The sequence below is a fragment of the Lithobates pipiens genome, unplaced genomic scaffold, assembly GCF_037356315.1.
Source record: "Lithobates pipiens isolate NorthernLeopardFrog02 unplaced genomic scaffold, aLitPip1_a1.2 Scaffold_18, whole genome shotgun sequence".
Classification (NCBI taxonomy): Eukaryota; Metazoa; Chordata; class Amphibia; order Anura; family Ranidae; genus Lithobates; species Lithobates pipiens.
Window position 1 is genome coordinate 632,284,751 of NW_027507758.1, and position 22,705 is coordinate 632,307,455.

At 47.8% G+C, this 22,705-nt stretch overlaps 2 protein-coding genes across 3 annotated transcripts in view; both read left to right on the top strand.

Annotated features, from left to right (window-relative positions):
• The window catches only part of LOC143986883 (uncharacterized), a 171,759-nt gene that overhangs the window by 118,963 nt on the left and 30,091 nt on the right, over positions 1-22,705 (top strand). The window contains 1 exon segment of the mRNA XM_077485289.1: positions 2,321-3,300. Coding sequence (XP_077341415.1) covers positions 2,321-3,300 — 980 coding nt within the window.
• The window catches only part of LOC143989544 (uncharacterized), a 221,041-nt gene continuing 211,064 nt past the window's right edge, over positions 12,729-22,705 (top strand). Inside the window, exon 1 of one of the 2 annotated variants that reach the window (XM_077489706.1) lies at positions 12,729-12,807. The gene's annotated coding sequence lies outside the window, so the exon portion shown is untranslated. The remainder of the gene's footprint in view (positions 12,808-22,705) is intronic. The other variant, XM_077489707.1, reaches the window with a different exon arrangement.

Here is a 22,705-nt window from a genome sequence, read left to right on the forward strand (position 1 = left end):
AGCAAGAAGAGCATGCTTTAAACCTTTCGGGAATCCCTGTTGTTGTGCGTGGATGGGGAGAGGAGGATGACATTATCCTGGATGATGAGCAGGAGCCAGGCCACCACACCGCTTCCAGTTTAGTGCAAACGGGGGCCTTCATGCTCCAGTGTTTTAACAGGGACCCCCCGTATAAAAAGCATAAGGGTCAAGGACCAGTACTGGGTGGCAACGTACTTAGACCCCCGGTACCAACACAAAATGGCAGAAATGTTACCACCGTCACAGAGGGCTGTCAGAATGCAACACTTCCAGGCCTTGCTTCGAGAAATGCTGCATTCTGCTTTTGCGTGCGCTGGCAGAGGAGGAATTCCCACTCCCAGAGAAGGAGTTGCGGGTACCAATCCAACAGCGCCTGCAAGAAGAGGCCGGTTTGAAGATGTGTTGGTGACTTCTGATATGAGGTCATTCTTTCAGCCGACCCATCGACAGGTGTCATCCGGATCCAGCATCAGGGAACGCCTAGACCGACAGGTGTCCGACTACATCGGGTTAACGGCCGATGTGGACACTCTGAGGAGTGATGAACCCCTGGACTACTGGGTGAACAGGCTTGACCTCTGGCCAGAGCTTGCCCAATTTGCAATGGAACTGTTGGCTTGCCCTTCGTCCAGTGTCCTGTCCGAAAGGACGTTCAGCGCAGCAGGGGGGATCGTGACCGATAAGCACACTCGCCTAGCTCACGACAGTGTTGACTACCTGACATTTATAAAAATTAATGAGGCATGGATCTCGGAGGAATTCAACACATGTGACCAGTAGACCATGTATATCTCTATAAACGATTTATTTAATCGAGCACACAGACCTTTTTTCTACATTTGGCACACTTCCTTGTACAAAAAAAGCACACCGTACTATATGCCCGTACCCTCCTGTTTGAAGAGGTTGAGCGGTGTCATATTTTTGGGGCCCAGCAGCGAGTTGCTGGTATCAGTGCTGCTGTCAGTGCTCTCTATCTCTGTGCTGGTGTGAGTGCTCTCTCTCTATCTCGGTGCTGGTGTGGTGTCAGTGCTCTCGATCTCAGTGCTGGTGGGGTCTCAGTGCTCTCTATCTCGGTGCTGGTGTCAGTGCTCTATATCACGGTGCTGGTGTCAGTTCACTCTATCACGGTGCTGGTGTCAGTGCTTTATATCACAGTGCTGGTATCAGTGCTCTATATCTCGGTGCTGGTGATCATCTCCTGCACCCTCTTCATAGCCTACCCTGACCTTTCCTCTCCTCCATTGCCTTCATGCGCTCCTGAGTCCTGTATTGTCAAAATTTCACAGATAAAAAAAAGAATGCTTATAGTTGTCGATCCCAGATTCACTTAATACATGTGTTATCTCAGTGGCCATGTGGTGGGACTATGTGTGCACAGCTAGTAAGTATTTTGTGGCTGAAAATATGACCTGTAGGTTTTTAAGGTTCGCCTGCTATTGAAGTCAATGGGGCTCGCCGCGAACTTTGCGGTTCGCAAACTTTTGGCCACGTTCGTGGTTAGCGTTCGAGAAACGTCCCGTCGGAAGTTCGTCCATCTCTAGTCCTGATCCTTACACTGTATAATTTATATTGACCATTACATACTCCTGACCCCTGCACTATATACTCTATGTTGTGCATTACGTCATTTTGATAATATATAGCCCTATCTGTTGTATCTTACACAATACGTTGTACATTACACAGTCCCAACTTCTTGTCACTCCCCTCTACCCACTGCTATACATAAACATAATATGTAGTCTCTTTTGTTACACCCATTTTTTACCAGCTGGACATTTTATATCTGATGATTTGATTGGAGCACAGACTTTTACATGTTGGTAATAATGTGATAACATCCTCAAACATTGGAACCTTAAACAGAAAGTGATAATGAGGGAGGAGTCAATAACCCAATGATGGTGGTCTTCAAAATCAGTCTAGTTTTCATCTTAGTTGTTCTCCCCCCATCCTCACTCTCTGACCTCTGGTGGGGCTCAGCCCCGCTGTTATTCATGACTAAATCATGGACTAAATAAGTGTGGTACTTCTTGTGTTAGGAAGATGGCAATGAGTGATAGAGGGGGAGGGGACACTCGTCCTATAATCCCCTCATCACTGTCACTCCTATAAAAGACAGTCCTCATTGGTCCCTCACCCTCTGAGAGAGGAGATCAGAGGAGCCATTTACTAGTTACCTTGAGGGGGGAATTGTAAGATCCTCAGAGACAAAGCTGCCTGATGTGGGCGGAGTCCTGGTTTAGGGGAACCAATCCGCTCATGTCTAGTAATAATCTTTGTATTTCTATTTTAGTAGATGGACGGGAGATGAGGAAAACCTCAGAGGATTGTCTCACTTTGTCTTCAGACTGTAAAGTAGAAGATGAGGACATCACACAGTATAGTCCAGGAGAAAACCCGACTACCTCAAATGTCCATCCGGCACCACACAGTGTAGATGGACCATCGTATTCCTCTTATCCTGAGGAACCTCAGACTGTGAGGGACGGGGCCGTCCTTCCAACAGAGAAGAGGTTTTCCTGTACTGAGTGCGGGAAGGGATTCCATTTTAAATCCGAACTTAATGTGCATAAAAGATCTCACACGGGGGAGAAGCCGTTTTCCTGTCCTGAGTGCGGGAAAAGTTTTTCACAAAAGTCCCATTTTTACAGACATCAGAAATCTCACATGGGGGAGAAGCTGTATTCCTGTGATGAGTGTGGGGAATCTTTTTCAAACAAGTCCTCTCTTTCCAGACATCAGAAATTTCACACAGGTGAGAAGCTGTATTCTTGTACTGAGTGCGGGAAATGTTTTTTTAAAAAATCAGAACTTGTCATACATGAGAGATCTCACACAGGGGAAAAGCCGTATTTCTGTTCTGAGTGCGGGAAATGTTTTTCAAAGAACTCCAATCTTTACAGACATCAGAGATCTCACACGGGCGAGAAGGTATATTACTGTTCTGAGTGTGGAAACTGTTTTGCAGATAAATCCAGTCTTTATAGTCATCAGAGATTGCACACCGGAGAGAAGCCATATTCCTGTTTTGAGTGCGGAAAATGTTTTGTACAAAAATCAGCTCTTGTCAGACATCAGAGAACTCACACCGGGGAGAAGCCGTATTCCTGTCTTGAGTGTGGGAAATGTTTTTCAGACAAGTCCAATCTTTACAAACATCAGAGATCTCATGTAGGGGAGAAGCCACTTTCTTGTCCTGAGTAAGGGAATTGTTCCTCACTGAAGTCCCGTTTTCCTGTAGATCAGGGATCCCACACAACCCTCGAGGTGTATTAGTGCCTTGAGTGTGGGAAATGTCTTCTATATGAATGTTGCTGGACATCACAGCTCTCATGTGGGGAAGAAGCACACCCTGATATACACCTCAGATATACTCCATGGCTGATCTTCATCATGTAAGAAACTGTTTCATTACAGTTTTGCATTTCCTGATTAGAATTAGCCTGCCTATGTTACGCCCCTTGTTACCATAAACGTACACTTGTAATATTAATGTGATACCTACGTAATCATGTGTATAAAAACCTTCAAATTATGTCAAATAAAATAGAACAGTTATTTTGGAAAGATGCTGAGTGTATCCTTTTGTGTCTGTTCCCTACTGCAGTAGTTATTATTAATTTGGAACCACTAATCAATATGAGGATAGGAGTTGTCTATCTATAAAATTTCCAGAACAGATGGCGAGTCAGTCAGGAGGGAATTTACAGGTGACCCTGAGAATCTGAAATGAGAAGTTTAAGAGGATCTGAGCATTTCTGATAATCAGCCAGCTGAGGTAAGCCCTGATTACATTGAGTTATCTGACTTCCTTGATCAATAAGGCATTTTCTGGACAAAGGGTACCTATTTTATGCCCCCTTATTGAACTGTATTGATTGGTGGTTATGTTATGTCGTCACTGTCTGCTGTCCGTCTTAGTGTTATAGGTAAGAAAGGGAAGAATAGTGCTGTTCACAGCTTATATGAAGGGCACACCTGCTGTAATAGTAGTTATAGTAGAATATATGAACCGAAGGTGCGGTTCTGCCTATACCGAGCCCCTAGATAAATGGTTAGAGTGGACAGGGATCCACAATGGGTAATAGGGTTACCAAAGTCCACAGGGACTAATGCCGCATACACACGATCGGAATTCTCGTCGGAAAAAGCTCTGATGGTTTTCCCGACGGAATTCTGACGTAATTCGGCTCAAGCTGTCTTGCCTACACACGGTCACATCAAATTCCGATCATTTATAACACGGTGACGTACAACACGTACAACGTGACTAGAAAAAGGAAGTTCAATAGTCAGTAGCCAATAGCTTCTGTCTCGTAGTTGAATCTGAGAACGAGATTGTGCGTGCTGTCTGCATGCTCTGAACCCAGTATACACCGCTATATCCACCTATATAGCTAACTATTTTTCTCGTTTTAAATAGAGCTTGCAGTCAGTGGTAGGAGATTGTGTGTGCTGTCTGCGTGCTCTGAACACAGTATACACCGCTATATCCACCTACATAGCTCTTCTCTATTTGAGCCATCTGCAGGAGTTAGTGGAAGTTGTGTGTGCCTCCAGCACAATATACACTACCCAATTGCTGGTTTTCCCAACTCCCTTCAGGCTATTACCATGTCTGGAAGGCCAGCAAGGAGAGGCAGACAGGCACGAGCCGATAAAAGAGGGCAAGCAGGCTCTGTGTCTTGAGACAACAGTGCTGGTCGTGGACGCGGTGCATCGTTATCATCAGCACGTGGCCATGGAACACGCTTGTCCTTCTTTTCGGCAGCTGGACATGTTGAGCCGCAACATGCCAACGACTTGGTAGAGTGGATGACCAAGCCCTCTTCATCCTCCTCATCGTCTCTCACTCAGGCTCAGGGTACTAGCAAAGCAGCTGCCAACGCATCGTCTTCCCTCCTCTCAATGTCATCATCAGTGACTCCTTCCCTAGACCCACCACGTCCTCCTGAGGAGTCTCCTGAACTCTTTGAGCACAGTGTTGGGTACATGCTCCAGGAGGATGCCCAGTGTTTTGTAGGCTCTGATGATGATACTCAGCTAGAGGAAGGCAGTAGCGTGAATGCAGAGAGAGGGGATGCTTAAGAAGGACAGCAATCTGGCAGTCATGTTCCACAAGCTGCAGCATACTGCCAGGTTTGCTCCAGCGATGAAGAGGGAGGGGATGATGAGGGCACTGACTCCACGTGGGTGCCTGGGAGGAGGAGGCACATGTCCAACGAGGCAGGATGCCCTCCGGGGGCCAGCTTAGGGGCAGCACACCGACTGAATCACACCGCAGAGCTCTGCCTGTGCAGGGCGCTGCCTCAGCACGTTATTCTAAAAGTTCTTTGGTGTGGGCCTTTTTTGAGACGAGTGCATCAGATCGCACCGCTGCTATTTGCAACATATGTCTCAAGCGTATCTCGCGTGGCCAAAACATCAGCCGCTTGGGCACCACATGCTTGACCAGACATATGTTGACCTGCCATGCAGCTCGTTGGCAAGCGTACCTCAAAGACCCGCACCAAAGAACAAAGCGGACCTCTCCTTGCTCCTCATCAGCTGGGATCTCCAACCCCACTAGACCTTCAGTCCTCTCTGAAACCTGCTCTGAGAGGAATGAAGGTGTACAATTAGGTGTGTCACAGCCAAGTGCTTCCGGGCTCTCTGCTAGCAGTACACCCACGTCCGATTATAGCAGGAAAATGTCCCTGCCCCAGCTGCTGGACCGGCGAAAGAAGTTCACTCCCAGCCATCCACATGCCCAGCGGTTGAATGCTAGCTTGGCTAAATTGCTAGCACTTCAACTGCTGCCTTTTCAGTTGGTAGACTCGGCCCCCTTCCGTGAGTTTGTACAATGTGCGGTTCCTCAGTGGCAGGTCCCCAAACGCCACTTTTTCTCACGGAAGGCGATTCCGGCTCTCTACCGGCATGTGGAAGGCAATGTCCTTGCCTCGCTGGACAGGGCGGTCAGCGGTAAGGTGCATATTAACGCTGACTCATGGTCCAGCATGGACAGGGACGTTACCTGTCTTTCACGGCCCATTGGGTCACTCTTCTGGCAGCTGGGAAGGATGCAGGACAAGGTGCAGTAGTGTTGGAGGTTGTTCCGCCACCACGCCTCCAAAATGCTACTATTGGTTGTGACACACCTCTCTCCTCCACCCCCTCCTCTTCTTCTTCCATGGCCTCTTCCAGTACTCTGTCCTCAGAACCAGCGGTGCTCCGTAGGCGTTCCAGGCGCTACGCAAGTATGCAGGCAAAACGATGCCATGCCGTGCTTGCGCTGGTTTGTTTGGGGGACAGGAGCCACACTGGGGCGGATGTTTTGTCAGCTCTGCAGGGGCAGGCCGAGAGGTGGTTGACGCCATGCCAGCTTAAGCCATGAATGGTGGTTTGCGACAATGGCACCAACCTCCTCTCCGCCCTCCGACAGGGACAACTGACCCATGTGCCCTGTGTGGCTCACGTCCTTAACCTGGTGGTGCAGTGGTTCTTGGGCAGGTACCCCGGCTTACAGGATGTCCTGAAGCAGGCCAGGAAAGTCTGTGTGCATTTCCGCCGATCATTTAATGCCTGTGCTCGGCTGGCTGAGCTCCAAAAGAAGTTGAACCTGCCCAAGAACCGCCTTATATGTGACATGCCCACCAGGTGGAACTCAACGTTGGCCATGCTGCAGCGGCTGCACACGCAGCAGAGGGCCATCAATGAGTACCTGTGTGACTACGGCACCAGGACAGGGTCAGGGGAGCTTGGTTGTTTCTCACCACGCCAGTGGGGCATGATCAGGGATGCATGCACTGTCCTGTCACCGTTTGAGGAGGCCACAAGGATGGTGAGCAGTGACAGTGCATGCATCAGTGACACTGTACCTCTTGTCCACCTCTTGGAGCATACGCTGCGTGGAATAATGGACAGGGCACTTGAGGCAGAACAGAGGCAGGAAGAGGAGGACTTCCTTGCCTTTCAAGGCCCCCTTTATCCAGACAGTGTTCCTGCTGTGCCACCCATCACACAGGAAGAGGATGAGGAAGAGGAGGATGATTGTGTCAGCATGGGGGTGGAGGCATGGTGGTGGAGGCTGGCACTCAGCATCAGCAGCAGTCTTGTAGGGATGATTTACAGTGCCAAGAAACCAGTGGACTTATACGTGGCTGGGAGGAGGTAGCTGCGGATCATGTTGTCCTTAGTGACCCAGAGGACTCCGGACCGAATGCCTCAGCTAACCTACGCTGCATAGCCTCCCTGATCCTGCAAAGCCTGCGGAAGGATCCTGGTATTCTTCAGATCAAGGAGAGGGAGCATTACTGGCTGGCCACTCTCCTTGATCCACGGTACAAGGGTAAGGTTGCTGACCTTATCTTGCCGTCGCAGAGGGAGCAGAGCATGAGACATCTCCGGGAGGCCTTGCAGAAAGGTCTGTGCAACGCGTTCCCAGAGACTGGGAGGTTACAAACTCCTGGTCCTGGACAACGTGTTGCTGAGGCATCGGTCAGAAGGAGCGGTGGAGAAGGTGGCCGTCTGACCGATGCTTTCAGACAATTTTTTAGTCCACAGCCCCAAGGTAGCAACCATCGCCAGCGTCTGATTTACATGGTGCAGGAATACCTAGGGGCAAGGTCAGACTTGGACACCTTTCCCACCGAAAATCCTCTGGCTTACTGGGTCTTGAGGATGGATCACTGGCCAGAGCTTGCACAGTATGCAATTGAGCTACTGGCCTGTCCTGCATCCAGCGTTCTTTCGGAACGCACCTTCAGTGCTGCTGGTGGCTTTGTTACCGATCACAGGGTGCGCCTGTCCACCGAATCAGTTGATCGACTGACCTTCATCAAGATGAATCAGTCTTGGATCACCCACAGCTACCAAGCACCTGAAGCTGATGTAACCGAATAATTTTTTTTAAAATATCACATCCCTTCAAGACTGCCTATGCTGATGCTGAGTGACTGTCCTGTTATGTTGATTGTCTATCCTCTTCCTCCTCCGCTGATATGTTGGAAGAACATTTTTGGTTCTGGGTGATGCCATCAGCCCAATTTTTCTGCCCCCGTTTAATGACAATTTTTGATGCAATGCTTTGCAGCAGGGCTAATTCTTGCACTAAAACTAGAGTATATGGGAGAGGTTGCAGTGTCGTGGCACCAGCACCAGTGCCTAAGGCCCAATTTTTCTGCCCCTGTTTAACAGGGGCGTTTAATTACAATTTTTGATGCAATGCTTTGCAGCAGGGCTAATTCCTGCTTTAAAAAAAATATATATATATTTATTGTTCATTTTACTTTATTTATTTTAGTTTGACATTTTTTTTCCCCAAACATAAATTTTTTGATCACTTTTATTCCTATTACAAGAAATGTAAACATCCCTTGTAATCGGAATATGGCATGACAGGTCCTCTTTACAGTGAGATATGGGGTCAATAAGACCCCGCATCTCACCTCTAAGCTGGGAAGCCTGAAAGAAAAAAAAAAAAAAAGATTCTGGCTTTGATCGTATTGGCGAGTCGGTAGAAGCACCGGAGGGCGGCGGGAGGGGGGAGGGGATGTCTATGGCTGGGTATTGCAGGGTATCACCGACTATGGCTGGGTATCTCAGAGTATGGCTGGGTATCTCAGAGTATGGCATTGCAGAGTATTGCGTTGCAGAGCATTGCAGGGTATTGGCGGGTGTTGCAGAGCATTGCAGAGTGTTGCAGGGTATTGGTGGGTGTTGCAGAGTGTTGCAGGGTATTGGCGGGTGTTGCAGGGTATTGCAGAGTGTTGCAGGGTATTGGCGGGTGTTGCAAAGTGTTGCAAGGTATTGCAGAGTGTTGCAGGGTATTGCAGAGTGTTGCAGAGTAATGGCAGGGAATTGAGGGGTTAATTTTTGGTGAGCAGCGATGTGGGCACTGCAGATGCAGCCCACATCGCTGCTGACACCGATCTCTTCCCCCTCCGCTGTTCCGATCGGTACAGAGAGGGGGAGGGAGGAACCGGCGTCCTAACATGACGCCGGTTTGTTTACAAGTGATCACTCCGTCATTTGACGGAGCGATCACGTGGTAAACGGCCACGATGAGCGGCCGTTTACCGTGATCCGTCTCGAGCGCGCGAGAGCGGACTTCTGGGAGGATGTCATATGACGGCCTCCCAGAGTTAAACAACCGCCCTGTAGCCGTCATTCGGCTATGGGCCGGTTGTTAAGTGGTTAATTTTGAATGTTCGAGTCCCATAGACTTCAATGGGGTTCTAACGTTCGTACGAATTTGGGGTCCGTTCGAAAGTTCTGGTGCGAACCGAACCAGGGGGTGTTCGGCTCATCCCTAGTTCCAAAGTTTGAATGTGTTATCACATTATTATCAAAATGAAAAAGTCTGTTCTCCAATCAAATCATCAGATATAAAATGTCCAGCAGGTAGGAAATGGGTGTAAAAGAAGTAAGGCCAATGTAATGTAAACTTATATAGGATACAAAAATTAGGACTATACAGTATCAGAATAATGTAATATACAATATAGTATATTAACCACTTAAGGACCTCCACATGGCAGTGTACGTTGGGGCAATGGCACCGACAGGCACAAGCACGTACATGTATGTGCTCGCCTTTCAGCGGGTGGGGGGTCCGATTGGCCCCCCTCCCGCTGGATGCTGCGGTCCGTTTCGCTTCAGGAGTGATCCGGGATGAGGGGATGGCCGTTGGTTTCTGGCCATCCCCTCTCGATCGCTCCTGGTGAATGAGAAGCTTCCCCCGCTGTGTATAGTAAACACAGGCAGGGAGGAAGTGATGTCATTCTCCTCGGGGCAGTCTTATTGACCGGACTACGAGGAGAACAGTGAAAGTAAGTGTGCACCAACACTACACTGACATGTAGGTACACATAGGCACACAACCCCCCCCCCCCATTTATTTACTGATCACTGCATTTAGTGTCAGTTGTGACAGTAAAAACTGTCAGGGCAGTTAGTGTTAGGTCCAGGGTAGCCCCCTACCCCCCCAATAAAGGTTTAACCCCCTGATTGCCCCTAGAGTTAACCCTTTCACCCCCTTTTGCCAGTGTCACTAACCGATCGTTTTTCTGATCGCTGCATTAGTGTCACTGGTGCTGCTAGGTAGCTAGTTATTTTTTTAGGTTCACCGCCAGGTTTTTATAGCGCTAGGTACCCCTATATACTACTCAATAATGGTTTTAACCCCCTGATTGTCCCTAGTTAACCCTTTCACCAGTGATCACTGTATAAGTGTTACGGGTGACTCTGGTTAGTTTACTTTTTATAGCATCAGGGCACCTACCATTTATTACCCAATAAAGGTTTAACCCCCTGATCACCGGGCGGGTGATATCAATTAGGTTTTAGGGTCAGGGTCTACGTCGCCCCAGGCAGCACTAGGTTAGTGGCAGTACCGCTAACACCCACCCGCAAAGCATAAACCTCCCATAGTGGTATAGAATCTGAACACATCAATATCTGATCTGATCAGATCTATACTAGCGTCCCCAGCAGTTTAGGGTTCCAAAAAAACGCATTGTTAGCAGGATCAGCCCAGATACCTGCTAGCACCTGCGTTTTGCCCCTCTGCCCAGCCCACCCAAGTGCAGTATCGATCGATCACTGTCACTTACAAAACACTAAACACATAACTGCAGCGATCGCAGAGTCAGGCCTGATCCCTGCGATCGCTAACAGTTTTTTTTGGTAGCATTTTATATTTAAATCCGGAAGGCAGTGCTTGATTTTCAGGGTCCCGTACGTGGCTAGCCTCCCAAAAAGTCCCCCACATGTGGTATCCCCCTACTCAGGAGAAGCAGCAGAATTTATTTTGGGGTGTAATTTCACTTATCCCCATAGCATGTGTGAGCAATATATCATTTAGTGACAACTTTGTGCAAAAAAAAAAAAAAAATTTTTAATATTCCCGCAACTTGTGGCAAAATATAAAATATTCCATGGACTCAACATGCCTCTCAGTAAATAGCTTGGGGTGTCTACTTTCCAAAATGGGGTCATTTGGGAGGTTTTGTGCTATTTTGGCATTTTATGGCCTTCGAAACTGTGATAGGTAGTGAGGAGTGAAATCAAAAATTTGCACCCTTAGAAATCCTGAAGGCAGTGATTGGATTTTCGGGGTGCCCTACGTGGCTAGACTTCCAAAAAGTCCCATATATGTGGTATCCCCGTACTCAGGAGAAGCAGCAGAATATATTTTGGGGTGCAATTCCACATATAACTATGGCATGTGTGAGCAATATATCATTTAGTGACAACTTTTTGTAAACTTTTTTTTTTTGTGTCATTATTCAATCAATTGGGACAAAAAAAAAAATTCAATGGGCTCAATATGCCCCTCAGCAATTTCCTTGGGGTGTCTACGTTCCAAAATGGGTTTCATTTGAGGGGGTTTTTACTGCCCTGCCATTTTAGCACCTCAAGAAACGAGATAGGCAGTCATAAATTAAAAGCTGTGTAAATTCCAGAAAATGTACTCTAGTTTGTAGACACTATAACTTTTGCGCAAACCAATAAATATACGCTTATTGACATTTTTTTTTACTAAAGACATGTGGCTGAATAAATTTTGCCCTAAATGTATGACTAAAATTTAGTTTATTCGATTTTTTCTTATAACAAAAAGTAGAAAATATCTTTTTTTTCTCGAAATTTTCGGTCTTTTTCCATTTATATCGCAAAAAATAAAAATTGCAGAGGCAATCAAATACCATCTAAAGAAAGCTCTATTTATGGGAAGAAAAGGACGCAAATTTTGTTTGGGTACAACATTGCATGACCGCGCAATTACCAGTTAAAGCAGTGCAGTGCGAAATTGTAAAAAGACCTCTGGTCCTTAGGCTGACAATTGGTCCGGGGCTGAAGTGGTTAAAGTTAAAGGCCCCTTACCATGTGATCAGCTGTCAGCCAATGACAGATGTAAACAGAAGATCGGTAATCTTTTTTTTTTTTCCTCCTCACACTGCCAGCGCGAGGAGAAAAAAAAAAGATGATCACCGGCTTCTGTACAAGGGACAGAGGCAAAGTCGCCTCATCTGTGGCAACCAGTACCACCTGCCAGTGCCCACAGTTGCCACAAATCAGTACCCACCAGTGCCACCTATCAATGCCCACAATTGCCATCTATGCCCACCAGTGGTGCCAATCAGTGCCTCATAAGTGCCACCTAGCAGTGTCACCTACCAGTGGCGATCAGTGCCCATCACTGCCACCTATCAGTGCCAGCAATCAGCGCCACCTATCAATGCCCTTCAGTGCTGCCCATCAGTGCCACTCATCAGTGCCCACCAATGCCACCTATCAGTGCCCACCAGTGCCACCTCATGAGTGCTCACCAGTACCATCTATTAGTGCCCATCAATGCAGCCTATCGGTACCCATCAGTGCCGCCTATCAGTGCATCCTCATCAGTGTATATCAATGAAGGAGTAAAATTACCTGTTTGCAACATGTCTTAAATAATATAAAAAGGTTTTGTATTTAAAAAAAAAAAATTGGTCTTTTTAAAAAAAAATTATGAAAAACAAAAACCCCAGAGGTGATCAAATACTACCAAAAGAAAGCTCTGTTTGTGGGGAAAAAATTATAAAAATTTGATTTGGGTACAGTGTTGTATGATCACTACGAGAAATCTCTTGAGCTGCAGCTCCTCTGAGCTCCACAAGGTGGTGATCTCACCTTTACCTAGACAGGAAGTCTCTATGGAATACAGACAGGAAGTGATGTCAAACATAAACAAGACATTCCATTTGGAAAGATGTCGAGAGAAGACAATGCTGGAACTGACGGCAGAGGAGGTACTAGGTAGATTCAAGGGGGATCAATTAATGATTAATATATCTTTCTTCCAAATCTGGCCATACATGGTTCAGTTTTATTGTTCATCCAGCGGGATGAGTGAAAAAATTTAAGTGATTCCCCCATCCACACATTGGAGGGGGATGGGGGAATCCTCCCAGCTGCACTATTGTATTCTGACAAGCCAAGGAGGAGGAGGTGGCATCACCCAATCCGGGGGAAGTCAGAGGTGGACTGGGCAGGACAACGGCATGAGAGGACTCATCTCACTGAGCTCCCGCTGCCGATCTTTCTCTTTCTGCGGCCGCCCTACTGTCACCATCGGCTCCTGCTTCCACCCACAGCTGCCTGTGTCCCTGCAGAGCCCTCCGGCAGAACAGAGAGGAAGGAGCGGGACCGAATCTCCAACATGGCACCACCTCGGCACTGCCACAAAGATCCCCACAAGGTGCTGAGAAACAGGACTACAGAGTCCTTACAGGAGGAACCAGGACAAGCCTGCAAAGCAGCCAGCTAAGAGACCAGCCAGGGAGGGACATGCTGCTTTATGTACACAAGATGTCCTCTCCATCCACTCTGCTGGGGGAGATGTACAGGACATGCAGGAGGACACAGGGGGAGGGGGATTGGATTACTGTCCTGCCCTCCATGCCCTGTGTTCTGCACCCTTCTCCTGCACCTCATGTCCTGTGCTGACCTGCACCCTTCACCCCATGTCTTGCATTCTGCACCCCGCACCCCATGTCCTGCACCTCGCAAATGACTTACCTTGCCCTGGGCGCTGACAGCCCATGCTACACTAATAAAAACTGTCTCCTAACTTTTTTAGCTGGCTCCTAGATTCAAATCTAATTTGTCAAGCCCTGCATTAAAGTGGTTGTAAACCCTTACAACCAACTTTTACCTACAGATAAGCCTAGATTAAGGCTTACCTGTAGGTCCAAGAAATATCTCCTAAACCTACACGGTTTAGGAGATATTTGCCGGAAGACAGGCACCGCTGTCTACGGCGCATGCACCGTAGACAGCAGCGCGCAGGCGCACTGAGCGCGGCATCTTCAACGACGGAGATGCCGCGCGTGTCGGCTCCCGTGCGCATGCGCGGGAGTGACGTCATTGCGGGTTCGCTGAATGACAGCGGCGGAGCTGCGAGACCCCACCGAGAAGATGGATGCGCCGGACTACAGGGGACAGCGGTGACTTCGTCTCTTGGATGCGCTCGTCTGTTGCTTGTCCTGACCTTTATCCTGATTCCTGGATCTCCTCCTCATCTCTCCTCATATCCTCTTACACAGCTTTTCTCCACACCTGCAGTGATACCGGGGGGTGGAAACTTGGCACCAGCACTCAGCAAAATCCATCCCCACCATTAGGAGCTCTGGAGAAAATTGTCTGCTATTTACACTCCGTTCCTCCGCACGTCACCTGATCACATGAGAGCTTACTTTCACACATTCCTGACAGATTTCTGTATGGTAAAGGTCAAAGTTCACTCTTCAGTTTAGGAGAGGAAGGACACACCCAGGAACAATGATTTGGTTTGTACAGGAGCCTCATATAGAGGACCCCTCAAATCTCCCCATCCAAATGTCCCTCCATCCAGAGTCTATATGTCCTATGACATCACACTGACCTCACAGCTCCTCCTCCCAATGTCCCTCTATTTGGCTTTTTTTCTGATACTCTTAGCATGTGGGCGGACCCTTGGCATCTTCACTAGCAAAGTATGACTGTTGATCCTTCATTGTATGTAATGATGTCAGAATGCCTGCAACGCATTTTTAACCTGCATAGTGTGGGGGTTGTGTGTGGGTAAATTATAACTCAGTCTGAAGTGAGAATTTAATAAAATGGAGACCTGAATGATGAGGTGAGGAGGATTCTGGGAATATCATTTGATTTTGCTCTTTGTGTTCAGATCTAGAGTTTTCCTCCTGTGAAGTCTGGTGATCATATGACATCACATTGCCTCCACCTCCCTCCCTGATAGAATAGAGAAATACAAAGAAGATTCTAGAAGTCACCAGAGAGGTGATGGAGGAGAGGTGAGGAGGATTCTGGGAATTCTGGGACATTATCCAGTAACAGACAAGGGATGTGTCTGGATGGTGACTGTATCATTGTGTGTGTCAGGTTCCTATAAGGTGTCAGGATGTCACTGTCTATTTCTCCATGGAGGAGTGGGAGTATTTAGAAGGACACAAGGATCTCTACAAGGACGTCATGATGGACAATCAGCCGCCCCTCACATCACCGGGTAAGAGGAGACTTTATTGTAAAGGAGAGAGCAGTACGGAGGCTCCACCTAGATCCCCCATCATCTGATAAACACATAGAAACAATGTATTCAGTCAGTGTGTGTGTTTCCTACAGATGGATCCAGTAATGGGAACCCACCAGAGAGATGTCCCCGTCCTCTGTATTCCGGGGATTCCACACAGGAAGATCACACCATCCCCCACCATCATCAGGTAGATGAGGAACAATCACTGATAGTATCATTAGGATCTGTACATTATCTGCATTGTTACCATTGATGTCATTTTTATTCTATATTCAGAGTGGAAACCTGAGAGATTCTAAAGTTGAGGTTAAAGAAGAGATAAAAGAGGAGGGTGATGAGGATAGGGTGATGGAGGAGTCAGAGTCTCTAAAAGAACACAAAGATCTGTACCAGGACGCCATGGTGGAGTCATCCAGCTACAGAAACCCACCAGAGAGATGTCCCCGTCCTCTGTATTCCCGGGATTCCACACAGGAAGATCACACCATCCCACACCATCATCAGGTAGATGAGGAACAATCACTGATAGTATCATTAGGATCTGTACATTATCTGTATTGTTACCATTGATGTCATTTTTATTCTATATTCAGAGTGGAAACCTGAGAGATTCTAAAGTTGAGGTTAAAGAAGAGATAAAAGAGGAGGGTGATGAGGATAGGGTGATGGAGGAGTCAGAGTCTCTAAAAGAACACAAAGATCTGTACCAGGACACCATGGTGGAGTCATCCAGCTACAGAAACCCACCAGAGAGATGTCCCCGTCCTCTGTATTCCCGGGATTCCACACAGGAAGATCACACCATCCCACACCTTTATCAGGTAGATGATTGACAATTATTAGTAGTTCTGATTTATACACAGCATGTTTTTTTACATTGAATGTTTTAATATATATTCAGAGTGGAAACCTCTGGGATGATAATATTGATGTTAAAGAGGAGCGGGGGGGGGGGGGGGGGGGAGTGGCTAGGATGTAGACAGGACAGGACATGTTTCCAAAGCTCCACTGAATCCTACATCCCACTCCATCACCTGGCACTCCGTAGCTCTTGTGGACTGATATTGCTGCATAAGCAGAGGGGGAACACGTAGGATTAATGTCTACTCGAAAATCGGCTTCAGCTCCCCAGATTACCCTGTCTCAAAAAACAGCAGCAGCGCGGCATGTGCGGGACACAAAGCCTTGTCTCACTCTCCTGGCAAGTCTTTAGCGCACATGAGATTGCAGCAAAGAGCTCCAGAGGGGGTCCCTCGGTGGTAACTGATACACCATCTGCACTGAAGGGTATGAATCTGCAGCCGGAGGGGGATCTCCCAGCAGCGGACCTTACTACTTTGGAGCACAGAGCCAGGGCCGTTGGCCTACTTCAGTCTTCCTGGTTATGTTTCTATATACTTTGAAAAGCTATTATGGCTCTGTCGGTTAAAGTTCTGTCTTGGAATATTCAGGGTCTTCATGACAAAGTGAAAAGGACAGCAATGTTTAACCACTTGACCACTGGGCACTTAAACACCCTTAATAACCAGACCAATTTTCAGCTTTTGATGCTCTCACATTTTGAATGACAATTACTCAGTCATGCAACACTGGACCTTTATGAATTTTTTTTTTTTTCACACAAATAGAGCTTTATTCTGGTGGTATTTAATCACCTCTCGGTTTTTTATTTTTTGTGCTATAAAAGAAAAAAGACAGAAAATTCTGTAAAAAAATGAATTTTTCTTTGTTTCTGTTATAAAATTTAGCAGATTAGTAATTTTTTCTTCATAAATTTTGGCCAAAATTTATACCACTACATATCTTTAGTAAAAATAAGTACAAATTGGTGGATATTATTTGGTCTTTGTGAAAGTTATAGAGTCCACAAGCTATGGTGCCAATATCTGAAAATTGATCACAACAGAAGTACTGACGACCTATTTCAATTCTTGAGACCCTAACATGCCAGAAAAGTACAAATACCCCCCAAATGACCCCTTTTTGGAAAGAAGACATTCCAAGGTATTTAGTAAGAGGCATGAAGAGTTTTTTGAAGTTGTCATTTTTTCCCACAATTCTTTGCAGAATCAAGATTTTTTTTTCCTTTTTTGTTTTTCCACAAAATTGTCATATTATCAGTTTATTTCTCACACACAGCATATGCATACCACAAATTACACCCCAAAACAGATTCTGCTATTACTCCCGAGTACGGCGATACCACATGTGTGAGACTTTTACACAGTGTGGCCACATACAGAGGCCCAACATGCAGGGAGCGCCATCAGGCGTTCTGGAGCACCCAGGCCAATTCTGACATTTCTCTCCTACATGTAAAAATCATCATTTATTTGCTACAAAATGACATAGAACCCCAAAATATTATATATTTTTTTTAGCAAAGACCCTAGAGAATACAATGATGGTCGTTGCAAATTTTATCTCACACGGTATTTGCGCAGCAATTTTTCAAACGCGTTTTTTTGGGGGGAAAAAGTTTTGGGCTTAAAAAAAAAACAGTAAAGTTAGCCCAATTTTTGCATAAAGTGAAAGATGAAGTTATGCTGAGTAAATAGATAAAGAACATGTCACTGTTCAAAATTGCACATGCCAGTGGAATGGCGCCAAATGTCGCTACTTAAAGAGGAAGTAAACCCTGATGGGTTTACTTCCTCTTTTTTTCCCTGCAAAGGTAAAGCATAATGGACTACTATGCTTCGCATAGTAGCTCATTATGTGTCACTTACCTGACACAGGAGCCAGCGAAGTCGCCGCTGTCCCCTGTAGTCCGCCGCATCCATGTTGCTTGTGGCGTCTCGCAGCTCAGACGAATCACAGCGGCGCAACCGCGATGACGTCACTCCCGCGCATGCGCACGGGAGTCGCGTCTCGCAGCTCCGCCGCTGCCATACGGCGAAGCCGCGATGACGTCACTCCCGCGCATGCGCACGGGAGTCGACAAATTAGGCAAATCCATTCTATCCATTTTAGTGCGATCACTTTTATTCCTATTACAAGGAATGTAAACATCCCTTGTAATAGGAATATGGGATGACAGGTCCTCTTTACAGTGAGATCTGGGGGTCAATAAGACCTCACATCTAGGCTGGGAAGCCTGAAATAAAAATAAAAAAATAAATAAAAAGATTCCGGCTTTGATCGTATTGGCGAGTTCGTAGAAGCACCGGAGGGCGGTGAGGGGCGTCTATGGCTGGGTATCTCCGAGTATGGCTGGGTATCTCCGTGTATGGCTGGGTATTGCAGGGTATCTCCAAGTATGGCTGGGTATGGCACTTTATGGCAGGGTATTGCAGAGTATTGGCGGGGTATTGCAGAGTATTGGCGGGGTATTGCAGAGTATTGGCGGGGTATTGCAGAGTATTGGCGGGGTATTGCAGAGTATTGGCGGGGTATTGGAGAGTATTGGCAGGGTATTGGAGAGTATTGGCAGGGTATTGGAGAGTATTGGCGAGTATTGCAGAGTATTGGGGGGTATTGCAGAGTATTAGCTGGTATTACAGAGTATTGTCAGGGTATGGAGGGGTTAAATTCGGTGAGCAGCGATGTGGGCACTGCAGATGCAGCCCACAGCGCTGCTGACACCGATCTCTTTCCCCTCCACTGTACAGATCGGTACAGAGAGGGGAAGGGAGGAACCGGCGTCATAACACGACGCCGGTTTGTTTACAAGTGATCACTCCGTCATTTGACGGAGTGATCACGTGGTAAACGGCCGCGATGAGCGGCCGTTTACCGTGATCCGTGATGCTCTCGTGTGCGCGCCCCAGGGGGCACGCGAGAGCAGAATTCTGGGAGGCCGTTAATTAACGGCCTCTCAGAGTTAAACAACCGCCCTGAAGCCGTTAATCGGCTATGGGCGGTTGTTAAGTGGTTAACTACTTGAAGGTGGTCAGACCACAAATTGTCCTTCTACAAGAGACGCATTTGGGTGGGAGCAAGGTGTTATTGCGAAGATCATGTATACAGCGTATGTTTCATGCTTCCTATTCTGCTTATGCGAGAGGGGTGACCATTTTACTCAGCAAGAGTATACCCTGCTCAATCCAGAAGGTGATCTCTGATCCACGGGGAGATATGTTATCTTAGTGGTGGATATATATCAAACAACCATTTATATATCACCCAGTTTTCAATCGCAATTGTTATACGAATTATTGGTGACACCCCTATATGCACCTTCCTCTTCTCCTGGATGGTGACTTTAATTCTATTCTTGGCGGTGATTTAGATACTTCCCAAGGGTGGCTTCCAATGATCTCCTCTCCTGAGTATCTGCTGCCCAACTCAATGAGTTGTGGCGGTGGAAGAACCCGGCTGTTCGGAGTTACTCCTGTCTCTCCTGGAGGCATAAAATGGCATCCAGAATCGATCTAGCTTTAGCCAATGACATTTGTCTCAAATTTGGTACATGAAGTCTCCTACTTGGTGGGTAGTATATCTGACCTCTATTACATAGTTACATAGTAGGTGAGGTTGAAAAAAGACACAAGTCCATCAAGTCCAACCTATGTGTGTGTGATTATATGTCAGTATTACATTGTATATCGTGTAAGCCCCCGTACACACGGTCAGAACATTCCGACAACAAAATCCGTCGTATTTTTTCCGAAACTGGTGTTGCATACACACAGTCGGACAAAGAAAAATCCGATCGTTCAGAACGTGATGACGTTATTTTGTTACGACGGGACTACGTTCAGGCTAGTAGCCAATAGCTTTGGTCTCGTAATTTGATCTGAGCATGCGTGGCACTTTGTCCGATCGGAATTCTCTACAAACAATCGGACAAAGTCCGATCGGAGCATGTTGTCGTAAAATGTTATATCCAGCTCTCAAACTTTGTTGGTCGGACATTCAGACGGAAAAAGTCAGATGGAGCCCACACACGGTCGGATTATCCGACAACACGGTCTGGTCGGACATTTTCCATCAGAATGTCCGACCGTGTGTACAAGGGCTAACTCTCTCACTGACAGCCAGGATGGGAGGAAATACATGGCAGCTTTCACCTGGTTAGCTACAAACGGAGCAGGTGGCACAGCAGGCACAACTGCACATGTCAAACTTCGGGGACAAAAATGTGTCCTCTGCTGCAGGTACAGTGGTTTGGGATACATTTAAAGTGGTTGTAAACCCTTGCAAAACACTTTGACCTACAGGTAAGTCTAGATTAAGGCTTACCTGTAGGTCCAAGAAATATCTCCTAAACCTACACGGTTTAGGAGATATTTACTAAAAGACAGTGACAGCTGTCTACGGTGCATGCGCCGTAGACAGCGGGACGCAGGCGCGCTATTGCTGTTAGCAGCATGCCGCTGCTAACGCCGATATGCCATTAGTGGCGGCTCCCGTGCGCATGCACGGGAGTGATGTCATCTCTGTTCCGGTGCTTTGAGTGGTCGGAGCAGTGATACCCGGAAGAAGATAGACGCTCCGGACTACAGGGAACAGCGGTGATATCGCTGGCTCCTGTGTCAGGTAAGTGACACATAATGGGCTACTATGCGATGTAGGGGTGCACCGAATGGGTTTTTTGGTGCTGAAACCGATACCGAAAATGAAAAATACACTAGGCCGAACACCGATACAGAAACAGCACCGATACCGAAACATATTTAAAAAAAAATATTTTTATACAGGAGATGGTCAGAGACTAGAGACATGGTACAGGAGATGGTCAGAGACTGGGGACATGGTACAGGAGGTGGTCAGAGACTGGGGACATGGTACAGGAGGTGGTCAGAGACTGGGGACATGGTACAGGAGGTGGACAGAGACTGGGGACATGGTACAGGAGGTGGTCAGAGACAGGGAACATGGTACAGGAGATGGTCAGAGACTAGGGGACATGGGACAGGAGATGGTCAGAGACTGGGGACATGGTACAGGAGATGGTCAGAGACTGGGGACATGGTACAGGAGGTGGTCAGAGACTGGGGACATGGTACAGGAGGTGGTCAGAGACTGGGGACATGGTACAGGAGGTGGACAGAGACTGGGGACATGGTACAGGAGGTGGTCAGAGACAGGGAACATGGTACAGGAGATGGTCAGAGACTAGGGGACATGGGACAGGAGATGGTCAGAGACTGGGGACATGGTACAGGAGATGGTCAGAGACTGGGGACATGGTACAGGAGGTGGTCAGAGACTGGGGACATGGTACAGGAGGTGGTCAGAGACTGGGGACATGGTACAGGAGGTGGTCAGAGACTGGGAACATGGTACAGGAGGTGGTCAGAGACTGGGAACATGGTACAGGAGGTGGTCAGAGACCGGAGACATGGTTCAAGAGATGGTCAGAGACTGGGGACATGGTACAGGAGATGGTCAGAGACTGAGGACATGGTACAGGAGATGGTCAGAGACTGGGGAGATGGTACAGGAGATGGTCAGACAGGGGACATGGTACAGGAGATGGTCAGAAAGGGGACATGGTACAGGAGATGGTCAGACAGGAGACATGATACAGGAGATGGTCAGAGACAGGGGACATGGTACAGGAGATGGTCAGACAGGGGGCATGGTACAGGAGATGGTCAGAGACAGGGGACATGGTACAGGAGATGGTCAGAGACAGGGGACACGGTACAGGAGATGGTCAGAGACAGAGAACACGGTACAAGAGATGGTCAGAGACAGGGGACACGGTACAGGAGATGGTCAGAGACAGAGAACACGGTACAGGAGATGGTCAGAGACAGGGGACACGGTACAGGAGATGGTCAGAGACAGAGGACACGGTACAGGAGATGGTCAGAGACAGAGGACACGGTACAGGAGATGGTCAGAGACAGAGGACACGGTACAGGAGATGGTCAGAGACAGAGGACACGGTACAGGAGATGGTCAGAGACAGAGGACACGGTACAGGAGATGGTCAGAGACTGGGGACACGGTACAGGAGATGGTCAGAGACTGGGGACATGGTACAGGAGATGGTCAGAGACAGAGGACGTGGTACAGGAGGCGTCCCCCATTGCAGGCCAGCGTCCCCCATTGCAGGCCAGCGTCCCCCATTTCAGGCCAGTGTGCCTGTGTCCCATTTCAGGCCAGTGTGCCTGTGTCCCATTGAAGGCCAGTGTGCCTGTGTCCCATTGCAGGCCAGTGTGCCTGTGTCCCATTGCAGCCAGTGTGCCTGTGTCCCATTGCAGCCAGTGTATCCCATTGCAGCCAGTGTGTCCCATTGAAGCCAATGTGTCCCATTTTGCAGCCAGTGTGCCTGTGTCCCATTTTGCAGCCAGTGTCCCATTTTGCAGCCAGCCTGTGCAGGGAAGAGAGGAGAGCCGCCTCCGCCGCCTGTTTAATCACAGCGCTGGTGTTCTGCCGTATAGTGTCCGGCCATCAAATAGTGTCTGGATCGTACTGCGCATGCGCAGTACGGAGCAGGCGACGCTTCGGAAAATCTCAGAAGCTGAACGGCGCCTGCTCCGTGAGTGGAGGTGGTAGCCCCACCATCCAAGCGGACATAGGGTTGTGAATATTAGAGGGCCCCTCGCGGGCGAGCTTCACTCGCCACGCTTCGGGCTCGGCCTCGCTACGCTCGGCTCTTTTTTATTCCTGCTCTATGTCCACTTGGATAGTGGAGATAGAACCTGGACTCACGGCGCAGGCTCC